Genomic DNA, 20,853 nt, shown 5'->3' with positions numbered 1-20,853 from the left:
TTTGCGAGCATACAAACTAGTTTTTGGCGGACGAACCAAACCCTACGTCGCCACGGTGGCTGGCGGACTAGTTGTCCACACCCACTTTCTTATTGTGCAGACGTGGTTTGTTATCGAGTGGAATACTTTTGCTATTATGGGACAGAAAAAGACCCCACCACAGGCTACTGTTAAGCCGAAGAAGACACAAAAGAAAATTACGGTCGAGCAGAAGAAGGAGATCATCAAATCACGAACGAGGTGTGCGTTTGTGTGACTTAGCGTCCCAGTACCATTATGCAAAGTCAACAATTGCTACCATCCTTAAGAACAAGGAAGCTATTAAGGGTGCGTGTGTGGCTAAGGGTGTTTCTGTTTTGTCTAAGCAATGGTCACAGGGAACAGAAGAGGTAGAAAAACTGTTGATTTTGAATAACAAAAAGCAGCTAGCAGGGGACAGTGTGAGTGAGGGTATTATCGCCGAGAAAGCACGGCAACTTCACTCGGATATCATCAAAAGTAAATAAAACAACTTTATTATATAGTACAGTTTATTTCTTTAATTTCAATACAATAGTACATTTATTATACATAAACTAGGGTATATTTTGTGTAGTTTTTAGGCTTATTTAGTAGAAAAGTATGTTTTATGGGGACCTGGGAACGGATTATTCTCATTTTAATAGTTTCTTATGTGAAATAAATGTTCGGCAGATGAACTTTTCACCTTTCACACATTTTCTGGGAACCAATTAAGTTTGTGAGCTGAGTTATCACAGTACATGCATAACAACGTGTGATTACCCTGCGAGCGATGCGAGGGTTCTCTGGGTTATCTTTAACAGTGATGGTGAGTCTGTACTCAGCCACTCGCTCTCTGTCCAGTGGCCTGTTAACCTGCACCACACCTGACTGGAAGACATGTGAAGGATTTTTTCTTTCGGAAATGTGATTGACAAAATCTCAAATTATGGGCATCTGTATCTGATTCGCTCACTGTGTCATTGACGTAGAAGGCGCCATCCCGGTTGCCAGCCGTGATGTTATAGGAGAGCAATGCATTGGGCCCGCTGTCAGCATCTCGAGCTCGGACTCGTGCCACGGATGTATGTATAGAGGCACCCTCGCTCACACTGGTGTTGTAAGGCAGGTTTAGGATGACGGGGTCGTTGTCGTTGATGTCTCGGACATGGATCCCCACGACAACCTGAGGGGAACACATAGCTCTGAATATGAAGGTCGTGAAATACAAATGAGGCTGTCAGGTGCTGGTTACAGCAAATTTCACATGAGAATGTCATCAAAATTAAGGATTTAATGTTTGGAAATTAAGTGCAAATATTTTCTTGCGTTACAGTATTCTGTATTTCAATATTCATTTTTCTCATGACTTGACTTTCATGACTTCTACATTTGAAAATACGTATTTGTAAGTTCTACTGCTTCCTAAAAGAGACTGGCTACTTTTTTTAGATGATGACACAACCACATCCCCCCCCACCCAGACACACACACACTTACAAACTAGAGAAATGACTGTTAGTTAGGCAATAACTTTAGCAAAGCGACGGGGAACATGTTTTGACAGTATAAAAGTTTCATCAATGCAAGCAGGTTCTGAAACAACAACATGGTACATGGAACTAGTTATTTCCCCCTTCGCAGTACAAGCACATTTGGGCATTGAGCCTTTGTCATTTTTCATAAAAGTCAAATTAGGCATTACGTTTAGCAGTAATTAACTTTTGTTTTAAGTCAAAGAAATAGGAAGTCTTTGGATTTGCACAATTTAAACACATACATTCGTTACATAAGATTGAAAATCCCACCATTTTGGCAGATTTCAATCGTGTGCAACCAATACGCATGTTCAAATATGACGAATTGAAATATGACGTAGAGCGACATTCCCTAATTTGTTCAGGTTGTTTATTTTCTTGATAGGGTGCCGATAAAGCACTGGTCATCGCCTCTGCAATGTATTTCCCTGATGTCCATCTGAGTGCTTTGTTCCAGTTTCAGCTGGTTGTTAAAGCGCTATATAAACCAATATGTAAGTATTTCATTGTATTTTGGACAGCCTCCCTCATTTCAAGCGTATATAACTCCAGACCCATATAATTTTGGAATTAACTCTTTTTTTTTGACGAAAGAAGAGAGTCTAAGGTTTCTTACACTGAATTGAATGTTTATGTAGTCAATATTCTGTGGGTGATGGAATTTGAGCGATAATGACAAAAACCCTGGCTCTGGAGTGGACAGAGTTTTGCAAGTCTGACAGTGAATGAGGTAAATGCTGATCTTTAACTGTTTTGAAAACCACCAAAGTACACATCAAATTAACGTAGCTCATCAATTCTGTTTGAAATCATTATTGTTTTGTATTGTAACAAATATTTTATAATAATACGCTGTGCTTTTGGTTTCCTTGAAGAAAACAATGAATACTCACTAATAATGTCAACAAAGTGCAGTCCCATCGGGGACATTTTTTTTTACACTTTTGCTCAACCGCGATGAAAGTCTATGCTTTCTCAACTCAATTAATACTGATATGTTATCAATACCTTGCCTCAATTAAAGTGGCAAGTGGCAGTTAATCTTATATCAGAGTGACATTTTGATGATCAAGCTGATCAGTTGTAGTTCTGTTATCTTCTGAATGAATAACTATTCTAATTAAAAAAGTTATCAAACTCTGATTTTAGTGCTAAAAAAACAGTGGTGAGAATGTGATGGTATGTTTGCGTCACATGCACCCACCGAGCTGTTGCGCGACGGCGTGCCCAAATCTCTGGCTGTGACAGTGATGTTGTAAAAGCCAATGGTCTCTCTGTCCAACTCAACATCCTTCCTCACTCGAAGTTCCCCCTCCACAGGAGAAATCATGAATTCATCTTGTAAAGCAAGACAGAAATCAATTACTGAGCAACATTACACTTCAGAAACAAAGATAACACATCAAGACCTACTTTGATGATCTCCACCAGTGATGCTGTATTCCACTTTGCCATTCAGCCCTGAGTCTTCATCTCTTGCTCTGAGTGTCCAGACCCGAGGACCTGGCTGGCCCTCAGTCACCACAAAAGGGCCTTCGTAGGCACTGGGGAAAGTGGGTGTTACATCATTCACGTCTAAGACGTTCACCAGCACCTTTGGTAAAAATGAGAATTTAACATGATCACATTTCTTTACGATGTGCATTTTTTTTTGTAAAATCACGATGAAAAATGCTTTTTTTTTAACTCTCACCAGTATGATATAACACATTATTACACACAATGTATTCTACACACAATAAGACAATAGATGTGAATGATACAATTAATCCTTTACAACACAGGTGTCAAAGTCAAGGCCCGCGGGCCAAATCCGGCCCGCCACATCATTTTTTTTCGGCCCGCGAAAGCAAATCAAACTTGTTAAATTCCATGATAATTGCTAAAATCTGAGCCAAAATTTCATATTTTTGGATGTCAACCACAATAAAAGTCATTATTCTTGACTTCAGATTTCATTCATTAATTTGCTGTGTGCTCTATATGTAATATTTGAAGGGATTTAAACATTCTAATGGGTTCCCCAAATTCATAACGGCCCTCGAGAGGAAACCATAACTACAATGTGGCCCGTGGCAAAAAATGACTTTGACACCCCTGCTTTACAATGACATAACTCTTCAGTTTTCACTCATAATGCAATACTGAGTATCTAAATCTTTGGAAAGGCAATATTTTAATGGATCTTGTGTTTTGAAAATGTGACGATACTACAGTGTGTTGTCCTAAGTCCCTGTTTGATGACATTCGAAAAGAGGGCGTAAAGAGTTATCGTACATTTTTCAGTACATGTTCTTAAACAGAGAGGAAAAAGGATGAAAAGTATCATTACTGTGGTGCTAGATGTCAAACGATGAGCAGGATTTGGACTTTGATCAGTCGCTGTGACAACCAGAGCATAGTGTCCATTACTGATCTCAAAGTCAAGCTCCTTCACAGCTGTAATCCTCCCCTAAACACACAAAATTCACAAATGAAACTTTTTTAAGCCACATGTTGACACTGCAATTACACTGGCCAGCAAACTTGTAGTCCTTTATTTTTTTAAATAATTAAATCAGAGATGAAAGCAAAAATGAAAATATCTGCTGTGCAAGAAGTAAATACATTTAAAAAAAATCTAATTTAAAGGACAACCAACATCACTTTTTTGTTTCCTAAGTGACATCAGAAAAACGTTTTATAGCATCTAAAATACCCAAAACACACAGTATGATATTTTAGGTCAAATGCAAAACACCAATAAAAATGACTTAAAGTGTGCTGAAACTGCAAAAAAATAGAAACCGGAAGAGGCCAGTTTCAGAAGGTCCGGCCCCCTTGTTCGTGGTGTTACACCAAGACGTCTTGCCTTGCTTGAGAATCAAAACAATGGCTTCAGATTCGGAGAACATGCTTTCTTGTTACACATCCAGTTATGAATATGATTCAAATAGTTCTGAAGAGGAAAGCATACATGTTTGCAATCGATTAAAGAATTTATTCCGTGTCATTTTGAGGCAATAGAGGGGGTGCGGAAATGTCGCACCCAAAAAAGGCAGAAGATGGCGACAAAGCTCAGTGTGGAAATAATAATAAGACATGGGCTCTGTGCGTAATAATAATACATGGGCTCAATGGGCTCAAAATGTTTGTCACAACACACAAGGATTCACCATCGCGTTATTTATGTGTTTTCCTTCTAATTTCGCCATCAACACGAAGTTTTCAGACCAAACAAAGTAACGCAAAATGCATTGACGTGATGAAAGGACTGCTTCAATGTGTTCTTTCTCAGTCAGGGGTGTTCCTTCAGTGACGTGAGGACTCGTCACCAACTCAAAAACAAGACTTCCTGAATATTCAGCACGAGTCTTAAAACGTAAAATATAGCTATATGCAGTGGAATCTTTGTAAAATACGCTCACTAGAAGTCATTTGAAGCGATTTTACAAATTATGGACACAACTTGTCCGGAGACGTCGGTTGTCCTTTAAGAACACACAAATCCATCTTTGTTTCAAACTTGACTGATTTAACCTCACCGTAATACTGTTGATATGAAAAGTTTGGTCCAGGTTGCCTTGAGTAATGGCATATCGCAAAGTGCCGTTCAGATCTTCATCTGGATCAACAGCTGTCACCGTAGCGATGGTGGCGCCCACAGTTTCAGGGCCCTCGCTCAGCACGGTGACATACTCCTCCTCTGGAAATTCAGGGGCGTTGTCATTTTCATCCACGATGTGAACATGGATGGTGGTCGAAGTCTGTGTGATAAGAAAAAAAATTGTATACCACATTTGTCAAAGATAGACTGTAGTTTCTACTATCTTTGTGACTGCTTTATTTCCTGTTTATAGTTGCCCATGTTAAGCGCTTTGTTACAGCTTTAGCTGTTGTTAAAGCGCTTTATAAACCAATATGTATTGTATTGTATTGTATTGTAAATAGGACAGTGTGCTGAGTTATGATGAATTACAGTAAACTTTCATTATATCGATATCGGTTATATCGATAGTACTGCTTATTACGATACTATTTCTATGAACGCAAGGAGAAAAAGATTTTAAGTTTGAAAGCCAAGGTATCACTGTGCAGTATTTCAATTTTGAACCAATGAGGCGGATGTGATAACTGTGAAGGCAATTCGCTATACGAACACACAATAACCACTTCCAGACCCTCCTAATAAAAAAAATCTTCAAACATATTTTGTCAGTCAAAATTATTTATGTATTAGTATGTTTTAAAACATAAAAATATAAATCATCTAAAATATTTTTGAAAAATAGTGTTGGCGTTTCGCTTGTTCTGGGTCTTGGGAGGAGTGGGCGGTCCAATGTAAACGCTCGAAATGTCACGTTACTTCAGAGTAGCACAAACTTTCCAACCTCAGAAGCTACACACGCAGATTTTGGAGAGCCAAGGATAGGTTCTCTAATTGCAATTCAAGCGAAGCTCTTGTTCTGCTCGAGTAGAATCCTCGTCAAAATAGTTTGAGAGGACGATCTTTATAAGGGCCACACAGGCAAGCATGGAGTCCGGATTACTTGGGAGTAAAACGATTTTGTTTTGGTGTTGTTGCCTTGTGATGTCCACAAGTGGAGGTGAGTTGATGATCGTACGACTGAGCGTGCGTGTGCCAGCGATTTGCGCATTGTCCTTACGAACTTTTACGAAAAAAAACGACATAAATTGTGACTTTATGTTTAACCACGTTAACGCATTTCAAGGCATTTTTTAAAAGCAAGCATAATGCGACCGAGTGAATGTAGTTTGGAAGTTGCGTACAATTAAACGTAACGTTGTGAGATGCGTGACATATTTTGTTTTGCCATGCAATTACTGCAAGTTTTATTTCAAACTGAGTTTGTTTTCGTTGTTTTTACCTTGTATTTCCTAATGACTTAACAGAGAACACACGCAATGTAAATCCTCAACCAAAATAAGCAACATATTGTTAATTTATTAAAAAACACTTGGAATGGTGCTCATTCAATTTCTACGAGATTTAGTGTTGAACACGTGTTGTCTAAAGATGTGTAGAGTTTGTGAAAGAAATCTAGTCTTAAATTTCACACCAAAGAGCGCACTTTTTTTTGCATACGCATCCTAACGTTGATGCATATATCATTGCGCAGTACATACTAGTAACCTCTTTGCTAAACAAAACGACCTGGCGTTTATGTTGGCCTAATACCGCACTTAAATGTGTGTCTTTGTCAAGGACTTTGCCATGCAATCTTAAGCAGCTGACTGTTTTATAGAGATGGGACAGCTGTTGGCTTCAGACGCAGGGTGCTAACACTTCTCTGACCACTTTGCGCCTCTAGCATAATACCATTTACATAAACTTTAGCATATTATTTCACAGCAGCGATTTAGATATAATAAAATGTTTGTCATGTATGCATCCTGTTGAAAGTATTGAGGTAAATGTAGAAAGTGTCTCAAGGGTGTACTCCAGTTGCTCACAGCCTTGTAACGTCTTAGTTGTCTTTGAGCCCAAACAGCTGTTAGTATCCCTGTTAGTAATGGCCTTCTACACAAACCATGGGCTGAAAGAAAAATATAATTAGTGTCTCCAGGTTGAGAAAACTATTTTGGTGCCTGTGCAGCACAGTGGCAGTCAAAAATGGCAGATGAGTACCAGACATGATGTGACCATGTCTGCTCCCCCTCCCGTCCTTGCTAGCACATCTAATCCATCGATCCTCTGTGCTGAATAAATCAATATTAAGGGGCAGTGATCGAAAATGATTTCCTGGGTCAGTCTCATCAACAGGATGTGGCCTATGGGAGTTTTTCTAATCTGGAAGACAGGATGTGAGTATTAAGAAGCAGCCCTTTGTTGTCATGTATGTTAGTTGTGAAGGCTATGGGAGTGAATACCATCCAGTAGGCCTTTGCTATGCGGCAAAGTCTCTCTGTGGTTATTTTCCTTCGTATCAAGGATACAGCATTGACCACCAATGACAACACCTTGACTGCTTCACTACCAACAACAAATAATGTTGAGCATAACCCGCACATCAAACAGAAGGAATTGAACTCATCTGAGCAGCAAATGAACAAAAACTATCTGAAAATGAATATTTAAAGATATTGATTAACTCAACGTTGTCCAGCGACTTGGAAATTCACTTTTGCAACTCTATCAGGTTTCATTATCACTCACTTGATGAAATCAGAAAGATTAGCTTTTCATTTAAAGCACTTTCCACCGAGTGGTAAACTCAAGGAAGGATATTCAGTACTCTATTTTGATACCAAACAACAAGAGGGGGGTGGGGTATGAGGGGGTGAGAGCGTGAGAGAGTGAGGGAGAAAGAGAGAGATGGATGATGGGATGTATGTTCAGAAAGTTCTGATTCATTCATAGAAAAAAAGAACACTCATTTATAAAAATAATTATTAATTGCAGCTCTATTTTAACCTCAAACTGCATATGTGCAGAAACAGCCAGTTGTAGGTAAAACGGTGGTTATAAAAAAGGAAGCATGAAATTTAGGCTTTTGTCAAGTTAAAAATCAAACAAGCCAAGTTAATTGGACCTCAAATATGAATATCCGCATTCTAAGCAATAACAAAAGAGACTTTCGTTGCTTTATCTTTGTTTTTGCTTCTCCCAATGGCTTCAGTACAAACTGTGTGTTGAAGGGATATTCTGGATTCCTGCTGCTGGTTTCATTAACTCTTAATAGTCTCTCACACATTTGCATTTGGAGGAGGTGTGAAAAAGGGGTGTGCGCCTGGGGAGGCCCTTGAATAAACAGGTTGTGAATTAAAATGAGTCAAAAGATACCAGATCTACCAGTTGGCCACTTGTGTTAGAGCAGGACTTCTTTTTTAGAAACTAAAATGTCTGAAGTAATTTTGGTGGGCTTTGTAGAAATAAACAGAATGGAAGGAGGTTTTGTTGTCAATGAGAAAGCTGTCATGTGTCATTGACTATGACAAAATCAGGACTGATTGTGCACCCTGGGGGACTCTTTAGGGACCTGAGACCAAGGGAGCCTAAGATTGTAACAAAAAGCTGTCAATAAAAAGAAAGAAAAAAGGGCCTAACCTATCCCTAACCCCTTTTTGATTGATACCCAGGAAAAAACACCCACTACAGACCACACCTATAGTATACCATTGGACAGTAAAATATGCCGTGACCAAATTCACTTGAGCATATGATGGTCATGATGCTGATTCAAAGTTTTGCCTTGAACTCATCTCTAAGTTAATAACGGATACATGACGTACATTTTTGTGATCTACAAAAGGGAACATGGAAGAAATGTCAAAAAGGAGCCGGAAAGGAAGGCGGTGTGGGTGTGAAACGAGAGTGGACAAGGGCTTCCCGTCCTATTGTCCCTCCACAGTGGCAGGAACAGCCATGGGGGCAAAGATTCATGATAATCATCCCTCAGTGGTCTTCCTATTGCCTCCAGAGCACAATGGATGGTGCAGAGTTCACAGTCGTCCTCCACAACCTCATTTTAAACATACCACATGCAGATATGCTCCGTTTATCAAAACTATGCTATGTAGTGAAGTTCAGTTGAAACAAAAAAGAACCTTCTGTCTTTCTCAATCCCCCCAAAAAAACAGGCAAAACAAAACAAACATGACCATTGTCTGCTTCTTCATTATTTTTGTAGCTCACCCTAATATAATTTTACAATTGGATATTTGGGGGAAAGTGTCAAGTTTTGAATACGCCGGTACTGTTCTCTATGGACTTATCTTTTTCCAGAGACGTGCAACCAGTTTGACATGTCCTCCTACAGAAAACCAGCATCTTATTTCTATGTAAATTCATTGTTAACATCAAGTAGATAGGCGGGTCTTATTTATGTGGAAGGACAATTCAGGAAGGATGTCCACTCCTCAAATACTGACACACCCATGTCAAAAATACCCATTACGTCCCTGTAGGAATACGCACCGAGTATGTAAACGTGTTGCTTTCCTTGCACATAATTCTAATGGGACCTTCTCATAGACTGCCTTACTTAGCCATGTTTAATTCAGCCCCATTCACAGATTTACTTCAAACACAGACACAAATGGATAGATAGAAAATAGAAGGTATATGTCCCCACCTAATAAGCTCTCATATCATAGTGACCAAAAGTATCACAATTATCAAAGAAATTTCCCTCCTGGATAAAAATGACAGAAAACATTGCTCATTTTAATCAGCAAATATGCAATCAGGACAACAATGGACCCTTTTCCAGTTAGAAGTCCTAAACAATAGCAACCAAAATTCAAAGTTATTTAAAAATGTGGGATGGTATGGATAGTTTTTTTGACCATTTGAGTCACTCCAAAAAGAATTTAGGCAGTTACCTATAAGGTAATAATTGGACAAATTTACAAATGTGTCTGTGTCGGATCTCAGTCGTACAGGAGTGGTCCATCGAGGAAAAGGTTTCTTTAGCTGTCATCTGTACTTCTCTGAAGGTGTCGGACATGTCGCTCCCCATCCAAAGAGCTTGTCAGTGAACTAAAGTTGTGCTGGTAAACTTGGCCCTTTATCCCTAATGGACAGAGGTGGCCTTGCCAGACCTCTGCTCTGATAGGTCCCTGCTCTAAGGTTAGGGGAGCAGTGGACCACTCCCCGAAACCAATCTGTTTCTTCGGATGAGAAGCAAAAGGTCCGGCACCTTCAAAGAAGTATAGATGACAGCTGAAGAAACCCTTTCCTCGAAATTTACAGATTGTTTGGTGACATGATGACATGGGGGTGAAAGGGTGTTCGATACTAGTGGAAAGCTACCACTTCAGAGTACAACCTGTCTCTTACACAAAGTCAGTTGTCATTAGGCTTCAACTTAACCTAATGACAACATTTGGGAATGAAAATGGACTGATGTCTCCTTGAAGATATCTTCATTCCTTGGAGTATGACTGATTTAGGACCCTCAAACATTAACTTGATCTATCTGAAGACTTCTGTGCTGTGCTGAAGAATAAGATGTGGTTTAAAAACTCTACAGTACAAAGAAGAACCTCATGTGTGCTTTTAGTTTCTGAGAACGTATCGGACATGCAGACGCACAACAACAATCTCAGTCTGCTTTTTTTTACGACAGTCACTGTTTACCACACTGCCGTCATCATCTGTGGTTGTACAAGCAACCAGAATTCAATCCCGCCCAAGTTTTATTTCAGTCAAAAATAGCCAAGTGTTTAGAAAACGATAATACGCATAAACCACACACGACACTGGCATGAAAACAGATGAAATGGAGTCAAATCACTTCTCGTGAAGTGCACTCTTAACTATAACCACATATGACACACACACATACACACATTCCATACTGAACACAACTGTCAGGGGGAAAAAATGCTTGCTTTGAATAACAGAACTCCGTTTTCTTTCGTCAACAACACTAGAGGCCAAACACTAGCACTTCCAGATGTAAAAGACACGTTTTGTAAGAAACCACACATGCCACAAGGCAAAGAGCGACTCATTCTTGTGCATTCCCTCAATACCAGACTCATGCCTTGGGTGTGAGGGCAAACTAAAAGATAGCAGTCAGCGTTGGCTCGAGCTTTGCCTATAAACCGCAGCCTTTGTATAGATGACTCCTAGTTTTAGGCCAAACGCAAGCAGAGTTTTTCCAGGTGTGTTGGAGTCCTGTGTACTATTCTGTAATTACATGACGTCATTAGCTAAGCGAATACGTCTTTTTTATTGGTTTACAACCTTGCCGGTCGTTATCATTTTGGACAAATTACAGCTACCTCTGTGACCTTAAGTCGTAATATGGCCCTCCTTCAGTTGGTATAAAAGTTAGTGGCTTCCATGGACGTTTATCTGCAACCAATATACAGTGAGTGAGCCTTGCCATCCGCGGGAATATGAAGCAAGCCTTGACTTGAAGAGTGAAAAATCCATCAGTAATTTGCACCCCCACCCCCAAAAAAAAATAGTTTGTTACTGCTTGTATGTGCCACAAAAGTAGAAAAGCAACACTGATATTAAATTAAAACTCTTCAACTAATTTCAGCAAACTTCTTTGACACCAAGATGCAATGAGCAACAGGTTACCCCTTCACAAACATTTGGAAACAGACAAATTAGAAAAATGCCAATCCACTCATGATCTGGCGTTCACTGTACTTTTTAACTCATTCACTGCCATTCACAAATGTATTCGGGAATTGAAAATATGACAGAGCGCCATTCCCGAATTTGTTCGGGTTTTATTTTTCATGCTTGGGTGCCGATAAATTGCTGGCCTCTGGCAATATAATTTTATTTCCACAAGGGGCAGCATTTCCCCTTTTCTATGTTAGCGTTCTGTTCCAGCTTCAGGTGTTGTTAAAGCAATATATAAACCAATATGTATGTATTGCATCTTATTTTATAACTCCAGACCCATATAATTTAGGAATTAATTCTCTTTTTCTGATTAAAGAAGATAGTCTTAGGCTGTATTGAATGTTTATGTAGTCCTAAAACTCAATATTCTCTGGGTCCTGGAATTCAAGTGACAATGACAAAAACCGTGGCCCTGGAGTGGACACATTTTTGCACGTCTGGCAGTGAATGGGTTAACACTGACTTATTTGGCAGGCATCATGCAAATCAAGGCAGAGGAAGAGGCCAAATGGGAAAGACACAAACATCACATTGACAGTACAATGCAACCCGCATCCACAAGTACACAAGCTAATGTCTTCATTTGCAACAAATGCAGCAGAGTTTGATACTCATTCTTTGGACCATACAGTTCGAACTGGCGGTGCAACGGAACTGCAGAGTAAAACGGTGCAAAAAATTAAGACTGAGACTGTAGAATGCAAAGAAATGGCCATATAATTCCAAGACCATATCACAGTAAAGGGAATCAAATGATCGAGGTCTATTGCATTCTTTTGGGTCAACCTAACACCTTTTAAAAGTCATGCTGATTCAGACTAAAGCCGAATTTACATTTTCTGTTTGGTATAATCCCCCCCCCCTATTTAGAATACTGTGTATGAACTTCTTTTGATGACTTGGCAATTTGAATGTCCCAGATGCTATGTATAATCATTTAAAATGCTCCAAATACAACTTTACAGAAGAGGAAGCTGTATGCTGCTCAGGCCAAAATGCTCACAAAAACCAGGAAGTTTGTAATGCACTGAAATAGGGCAGTCTGTTGTTGTCCTTGGTAAGAACTGTCATGCCCAAGGGACTGGTCATTGGTGTTGTGTTTGCATGATAAATGTTTTCACTGATTGGACCATTGCTTTCTTTAAAGTTACATGTTTTGCTATTATTTCATGTTATGCGTCAATCCATAAAAAGTCTAATGCTGGTATAAAAACAGCCTCCTCATTGGGGAATTGTGCTCCGATTTGAGGCTTTCAGTCATGTGATAAAATCCACAGGATACAAACCCCACCTTTGAGATCAGAATTGTTCATTTAATTCCAGAAAGGCCTGTAAATGGACTTTAAAATAGCAAAATGGTACTGAAATATTTCATGTTTTTCGTCCTTGTAGTGACCGGGAACACATCACATTCCCCTTCCTCACTGAGCATTTCTACCGCTCACCTTTTCTGGACCTGTCCGGAAGGGGCAACATTTGCACCCGACTGCGCCCAGGCAGGTCTTCCTTTGGCTCCCTCTGACGTCCTAAAACACGCCTGGCTTTTCACACCGCACAGCAATAAACACTGCACGGGACGGTTAGGCCCGCGACACATGACCTACGGTCATCCGCATGGAAACCGCAGCTTGCCACCAGGGTTCAAATTTGGATATACGAAAAACAACCTCTGGATGGTTCTGCAGAACGTGACAATCGCTGACCAGGGGCGCTATTGCTGTATGGTCCTGGACTTTCAGCAAGACCATAATCATGCCAGCCTTGTGCAGAGTTCCCACAGTCACGTTATACTCCATGTGACACCACGTAAGTGCGATCATGAACGTTAATTTGCCAAATGTGTCGGTATAACACATTACCCTCACTTTCCAATGTAGTACCTTTAAAGGACAACCAACACCATTTTTGTTTCCTAACTGACATCAGAAAAACATTTTATAGCATCTAAAATACCCAAAACACGCAGGCTGATATTTTTAGTCAAATGCAAAACACCAATAAAATGACTTAAAGTGTCCCAAAACTACTTCAAAATGACCTCGGAGATGGCGAGTTTCAGAAGGTCCCGCCCCCTTGTTCATGATATCACGCCAGGACGTCTTGCCTTGCTCTAGAATCAAAACAATGGCGTCAGATTCGGAGAAGATGCTTTCTTATTACTCATCCAGTTATGAATATGATTCAAATAGTTATGAAGAGGAAAGCATAAATGTTTGCAATCGATTAAATTAGTCCCTCCGTATCAATTCGAGCCGTCAGGACTCCAATGTAGCATCCCAGAAAATGCACATGATGGCGCCCAAGCTCCGTTGGAAATGGGCTGATTTGTCTGCTGGGAATTTGTGTCAACTAGTGTCATATAGTAGTCATGGTGCAACACACAATGATTCACCATCGCATTATTTATGTGTTTTCCTTCTAATTTGGCCATCAACACGAAGTTTTCAGACCAAACAAAGTACCCAAAATGCATTGTGTGTCGCTTTCTCGGTCAGGGGCGTTCCTGATGTGACGTCACGTCAGGAATCGTTATCAACTCAAAAACAACACTTCCTGACTATTCAGTGCGAGTCTTAAAACGTAGAATATAATAACGCTCAGTGTAAGCCATTTGAAGTGATTTTACAAATTATGGACGCAACATGTCCGGAGGCGTCGGTTTTCCTTTAAGTTCAAGATGAAGATTTTTGATTTGATCCTTTTTGTTAGTAGACAGTGACATAGGCCAAACTACAGCAAATGATCCTTGAAATAGTATGGATCTGAAAATCCAATATATCCTTCACAGGAACAAATGGATCACAAGAATGTTCCATCACAGATACTGCACTAACTGAAGGTTTGTCTTTACGTTTTAATATCTCTTGTTCATTATTCTGTTTATCTGGCAATGACTGGAACTGACATTGTTTCTGCTCCATCTTTAGGGGCTGTACCAGTGGCTCTGGCCATTGCAGCCTGCATTTTGGCTCTGATTTCGCTGCCTATTATTTTGCTTCTTGTCTACAGGCAGAGACAGAGCAGCCATTCGAACAGACGTAAGTATTGCAGATACCGTATGTCAAGCTAACAGGACATTTTGTGAGGTACACCTGCACAATATAATAGCACTGAGTGGAAGTACAGCAAAAAAAAAAATCAATATGAGGTCCGCTTTCAGCCCAAATGAGGCTAAGTGAAGCACAAAGAGTTCGACTTCAAACGTCTATTGCCCTCAATATTTTCCTCCTGCTTTGTCTAAAAAAAACACATTTCCTGTTTGAGAGTTGAATCAACTGAGGGAAACTTGTTCGCACACTACATATGTGTTTCGGCTTTGTTTCGCTTCATACACAATAACCTATTTCCTTTGTCCCAGGTGCACAAGAGCTGGTGAGGATGGACAGGTATGTTTTCCCACAATTTGTATGGCAGCTGTTATGACAGGACGTGTTTCAGAACACATCTGGTCTTTTAAATGTCTTCCACATGGATTGTTTTTATATACCCGCATCGCTGCCAAATTTTGTCCATCTGTGGATCCGTTTGGACAGCATACAGTTTATTATTAAGAGTACTACTGATCAGAAAAGACTGGAAAGAATTGCTTAACATAGACATGTCCAAAGTCCGGCCCGGGGGGCAAATGTGGTCTGTGGTCAATTTTCATCCGGCCCGCAGACTCCATCATAAAATCAATAACGTCTGGCCCGAATGCAGAATTAATACATTGGGCAGTTGTTGCTGTACCTGCGTGTGCTAAGTGCTCCAATGTAGAGGCTTAACTCATTCACTGCCAGACATGTGTAAAACTGTTTCCACTCCAGTGCCAGGGTTTTTGTCATTGTCACTTGAATTCTATAGGAACCACAGAATACTGAGTTTTATGACTACATAAACATTTAATGCAACATAAGAAACTTTAGACTCTCTTCTTTTGTCTGCAAAAAAATAGTTAATTCCTAAATTATATGGGTCTGGAGTTATATGAGCTTGAAATGAGGGCGGCTGTCCAAAATACAATGCAATACATACATATTGGTTCATATAGCTTTTAACAACAGCTGAAGCTGGAACAAAGCGCTAACATGGGGTAAAAAGGGAAATGCTGCCCCCTTGTGGAAAATAAAACACTGCCAGAGGCCATGGCCAGCGCTTTATCGGCATATTATATATACAGTAAAGTCTCGTTATATCGATATTCAAGGGAGTCCGAAAAAATATCGATATAACCGGGACTATCGATATATCCGACCCTATTTGCATGTAATTTTCTCCGTGTGTGCATAGAAATAATATCGATATATCCGATATCGATATAACGAGACTTTACTGTATATATATATATATATATATATATATATATATATTATATTTTTTAATTGAAATTAATTGCTGTTATATGTAAATTCACTTGTACTCTTTGGCATTTGACTCAACATGATTCAGACTTGATCTTAGTTTTGCTTTCTACTATCTTTGTGACTGCTTTATTTCCTGTATATAATAGTTGTCCATGTTAAGCGCTTTGTTCCAGCTTCAGCTGTTGTTAAAGCGCTATATAAATCAATGTGTATTGTATTGTAAAAAAAACATCTGCCAAGGTTGGCCCCCGTAAATTTTTAACACTCCAAATATGGCCCCCTTTTTTGAAACATACCAAAGTTATTGGTCACATAAAAATGCTTCATACTCCCAAACTTCTTTTTTGTTTTGTCTTCAGTGAAGCTCAGGGCCATGAGAACCCAGTGTTTCTTCGAGAATCACCCCGAGTGAAGACCCGCACCGTCGCTCAAATTATGACAAGGCAGTCCTCGGGGACTGGCCGCCATCTGTTATCTGACCCAGGGACCCCCATGACTCCTTCTGCACATGGGGACGTTTTCTTCCCAATAGAAGGTAAGACACTTAATAATAATAATAATAATAATAATAAATAATAATGTCATTTATAAGCGCATTTCAAAACTCTCAAGGTCACTTTAGTTACAGGATAACTTTTTCTGTGGGTGAGCAGCGACAGCCACACACGCCAGCGTTCACTCAACCCAGAATAAGTCAAATAGCTAGAAAGCTAGCTAACGGATAGCTAATAATAATAATAATAATAATACATTACATTTATCAGCGCCTTTCAAAACTCTCAAGGTCACTTTACAGTCACAAGATCAGTTTTTGTGTAGGTGAGCAGCGGCAGCCACACGACTAGCGCCCCCTCAACTGGGAATAACCGAAACAGATCAAGTTAGCTGGCTAGCCAATTGACAACCAATAGAATGATAGCTAGCTAGTTAGACACCTATTAGATAGCAAATAGATAGCTAGCTAGATAGCTAGCTCGGTAGCCAGCAACGGTGACCCTGTTCAACCGGGAATTACTCAAATATATCAAGTTAGGTAGCTAGCTAATAGATGACTAATAGATAGCTAGCTAGATAGGTAAATAGCTCGTTAACATAACGTAAAATAATAAACATAAGAGTATACACAGTTATAATCTGGCAAAAGAAACAGCTCAAAGCTCAGGCAGCGAGACCAATGAATAAAAGCTTGTGTCTTCATGACTGTTGTTTTGGAGGCCAGTACAATAGAACGTCGGTGACTGTACTTTCAAATGATCGTATTTCTCGTGAACCTTTACAACTCTCGGAGGCTAACTCCTATTTCAGAAGTACAAAGGAAGGACTTGAAATATGTGTTTCAAAATGAGAATGATAACAGACCTGTGACGCAATACAAATGTAACCATGGTGCGAGAGTTTCGAAACATCGCACGTTTGCTGGAAATGTTGGCGGATGCTTGTGTAAAATGCTGTGTTCTCATTCAAATGAGATAGCTTGCGACAGATGGGACCAACAAGTTTAGTCAATTCCCCCCACCCCCACATAGCTGAAAATTACATTCTTTGCTTTTTTAAAAACTATTTTCCAACTCAACAATCTTATGATTTATTTCTTATTTCATCAATTGATATTATAGTACAGGTTCCAAGGAAATACACACACACACCGTCATATTAACAAAAGTAAAACACTTGTACTTTTGTCAATTTGGATTTTTCCCTGCCAGCGGTCATATTCTTTAGCAATTCACATCTATGACGCAAATCACACAACCCAATAATTTCGTGTCACTGTTTTTGTTTAGTGTGATTAAAAAGCCACACTTCAACTTTATTCTTCATCTTTTTTGGTCTGCTGAGAGGAACCTACCTAGAAGCTGGTTCCGTTTATGGCAAAATGTTGCAACATAATGTAAATTTAAAGGACAACCGACGTCTCCGGACAAGTTGTGTCCATAATTTGTAAAATGGCTTCAAATGACTTCTACTGAGCGTATGTTAAAAATATTCCACCGCATACAGCTATATTTTACATTTTAAGACTCGCGCTGAATATTCAGGAAGTCTTGTTTTTGAGTTGGTGACGAGTCCGTACGTGACATCACTAAAGGAACGCCCCACACCCAAAAAAAAGACACATTGTAGCAGTCCTCCCATCACGTTAATGTATTTTGCTGTATTGTTTGGTCTGAAAACCTTGTGTTGCACCCAAAAGCCGCCAGAAGAGGGTGTCCAAGCTCCATATAAGGAATTTATCAGCCTGTGGAAACGGAGGTGGCCACAGGAGGTCGCCATTTTGTGCCTCTTTTTCGTTGAGACATCTGCCCTCAACGTTGCCTCATAATGGCACGGAATAAATTATTTAATCGATTGCAAACATGTATGCTTTCCTCTTCAGAACTATTTGAATCATATTCATAACTGGATGTGGAACAAGAAAGCATATTCTCCAAATCTGAAGCCATTGTTTTGATCCTGCAGCAATGCAAGATGTCTTGGCGTGACGTCACGAACTGGGGGCGGGACTTTCTGAAAATGCCCAATTCGCAGCTCAATTTTTTGCAGTTTTAGCACACTTTAAGTAATTTTTATTGGTGTTTTGCATTTGAATAAAAATAGCATACTGCGTGTTTTGGGTATTTTAGATGCGATAAAACGTTTTTCTGGTGTCAGTTAAAAAACAAAAAAGTGACGTCGGTTGTCCTTTAATGGCCTTTTCTTTTTTCTCTACTACAGACACCATCCCAGAGTCTCCAGACATCCTCCTGCTTTAAAGAGGGACGGGACTCCCTCTTCGCTATAACTGCTGACCTGGAAACAGCTTTGCAACTTTTTTTGTTTGTTTTCATCTCTGTGCCTCCAGAGCAACATTTCCCGCGGTCTGTCTCACAATTACCTCTCTTGGGAATTTCATCTGTGCACCGTGTTTTGGTCTGTAGGAGGTAACGGATTGACTGCATTTTGATTTCAAACACTCCTTTCTGCACCTGCAAAAGCTGGAGGCTAGAAAGAAGTCAGCTGTGTTTGGGAAATGTTTTGCTGCGGCAGGGTTGAGGGTACGTATGTGGGCGTAACCCATTTAAACACTGACTACTGCTATGGAATGATTTTACTGTTTCTTTGCCAGAAGGATATCAAGGGTCACAAAATGTATCATTTTGTCTTATTTGGGTTGATTTCTTTTTCAGTTTACTAGCCAAGCTTTCCTTTAAAAGTTTCGTCCATCCATGGCATTAATGGTTTGCTGCTGAAAACCAATCTCAGAAAAAGGAAGGCTACATTTTAGGTGTTTTGGAATGAAGCATTAGTGGAAATTGATACAACACCGGATGTACAAAGGTTAGTTGTGATGACAGCTATACCAGCCTGCATATCCAGACGTCAAGAGAGAGAGCGCACGAGAGAGAGAGAGATTTCTAAAATCAAATGTTGAAAATAGTCGTCCTAACAGAGGCCAAGTGTAAAGATTAAACTCAAGAAACCACATTTCTTAACTCAGGTAGTGAATCTGCTGTATTTCTTGAATGAGTAATCACAAAACTTGGATTAACCAAGTACAGTTCTTGTTTTGTTTGCTGAGGGGAGCTGGCCTGTGGATGTGACCGTCCCCCCCCCCATCCCTCAATGTTCTAAAGCTCTGCCCCCCCCGCCATCCCCCCGCTCAGTTGTTTCAGTTGCGTTTTTTCCTTCTTAGTCTCAATAGGGAACAATTAGCCACGTTCACATTTCAGCACATCCTGATCCTGTGATGGTCTGAGTATCACGAAAAAGCATGTAACGTTAGATAACAAGCCCAGTTGCCTTATTTAAAAACAACAAAACAAAAACCAAAACGTTTAATAACTGCTGTTTTTGTACAGTTTGTCTATGGTGGTGGATTATATATATTTTTTTCTTTTTGTGTTGGCATTTCCACATTGTGTTGAAAAAATGTGCATATTAAAATATCGGAGTTAACTATGGGTGAATGATAGAGAGAAAATATTGCTTTGTGATGTTGAGAAAGACTTGCTTTTGGATGTGTACAGCAAGTGCTCAATGGATATTTTCTCGCAATTTGAGAACAGGGTATTCTGTAAATACTGTACGGTATTGTGTATATGTGTGTATTTTATTCTATTGGAGATTTATGTGGCCAACAAAGATTTTATGCAAATATTCCTCAGTGTGAATGAAAAAAATGTTCTGTATATTGTCTTTAAATCATTCGGATTGAAGCTTTAATAAATAAATAAAACAGTTCCACTATAACATTCTGACTTTTTAATTTACCAACAATAAGAAAAGGCCTTTTGCTTAAGTTTGGAGGATCAATACTGACTGTTTGGATAAAACTCATTTACTACATCTATGGTAACATTGTCAGAAATCACCTCAGAAGAAAACAAAACAAAACAAGATTCAGCACAAAGTTTTTCTATTTTGCAAAACATTCTGGGGCTGTAAAAACAATATTTTTCTTCCCGTTTTTGGGTTTTGTGGCTTTGTTGGTGAAGGTGTTTCCTGTACTGTCAGCAACTTCTCATTTTAGTCTACTGTGAAGGGTAAGTGATGTAAATTCGAATTGTCTTTTATGCTGCATCTGTCGCTCTTGTTTCCAGTAAAATTGTAACCGTATCGTACAAAAGTTACAACTGCAATGAAAAATATGCTTTAATTTAACTCATTCACTGCCAGACGATGTGCAAAAATGTGTCTACTCCAGTGCCAGGGTTTTTAATCATTTTCACTCAAATTGCAGAAGCCCACAGAATATTGAGTTTTAGGACTGCATAAACATTCAATTCAGCGTAAGAAAACTTAGACTCTCTTCTTTCATTCAAGTTATATGGGTCTGGAGTTATCTAAGCTTCAAATGGGGAGAGCTGTACAAAAAGGCAAATGCTGGCCCCTTGTGGGA

At 39.5% G+C, this 20,853-nt stretch overlaps 2 protein-coding genes across 2 annotated transcripts in view; one reads left to right on the top strand and one right to left on the bottom strand.

Annotated features, from left to right (window-relative positions):
- Window positions 1–20,853, bottom strand: part of cdh23 (cadherin related 23) — a 156,661-nt gene that overhangs the window by 17,083 nt on the left and 118,725 nt on the right. Inside the window, exons 38-43 of the mRNA XM_089011482.1 lie at window positions 5,063–5,284; window positions 3,871–3,990; window positions 2,952–3,132; window positions 2,743–2,876; window positions 977–1,186; window positions 784–891 (exon numbers count right to left, since the gene is read on the bottom strand). Of these exons, the coding sequence (XP_088867608.1) occupies window positions 784–891; window positions 977–1,186; window positions 2,743–2,876; window positions 2,952–3,132; window positions 3,871–3,990; window positions 5,063–5,284 (975 nt within the window). The remainder of the gene's footprint in view (window positions 1–783; window positions 892–976; window positions 1,187–2,742; window positions 2,877–2,951; window positions 3,133–3,870; window positions 3,991–5,062; window positions 5,285–20,853) is intronic.
- Window positions 5,900–20,204, top strand: vsir (V-set immunoregulatory receptor). The gene is made up of 7 exons (XM_089011480.1): window positions 5,900–6,124; window positions 13,024–13,437; window positions 14,420–14,470; window positions 14,559–14,669; window positions 14,990–15,017; window positions 16,334–16,509; window positions 18,690–20,204. Exons 1-7 carry the CDS (start codon window positions 6,052–6,054, stop codon window positions 18,725–18,727), a joined length of 891 nt encoding a protein of 296 aa, XP_088867606.1. The 5' UTR covers window positions 5,900–6,051; the 3' UTR covers window positions 18,728–20,204.

This window comes from Hippocampus bargibanti, linkage group LG13, assembly GCF_051943395.1.
Source record: "Hippocampus bargibanti isolate YZ-2025 linkage group LG13, ASM5194339v1, whole genome shotgun sequence".
Classification (NCBI taxonomy): Eukaryota; Metazoa; Chordata; class Actinopteri; order Syngnathiformes; family Syngnathidae; genus Hippocampus; species Hippocampus bargibanti.
This window is presented reverse-complemented; position numbering and strand designations above follow the sequence as displayed.

Excerpts from the sequence above, each read along its gene's own strand:
- vsir (XM_089011480.1), top strand. The coding sequence starts at position 6,052 with ATGGAGTCCGGATTACTTGGGAGTAAAACGATTTTGTTTTGGTGTTGT. Across the intron at positions 6,125-13,023 it reads TGTGATGTCCACAAGTGGAG|TGACCGGGAACACATCACAT; the intron begins GTGAGTTGATGA and ends TCGTCCTTGTAG. Across the intron at positions 14,670-14,989 it reads GAGCAGCCATTCGAACAGAC|GTGCACAAGAGCTGGTGAGG; the intron begins GTAAGTATTGCA and ends CCTTTGTCCCAG.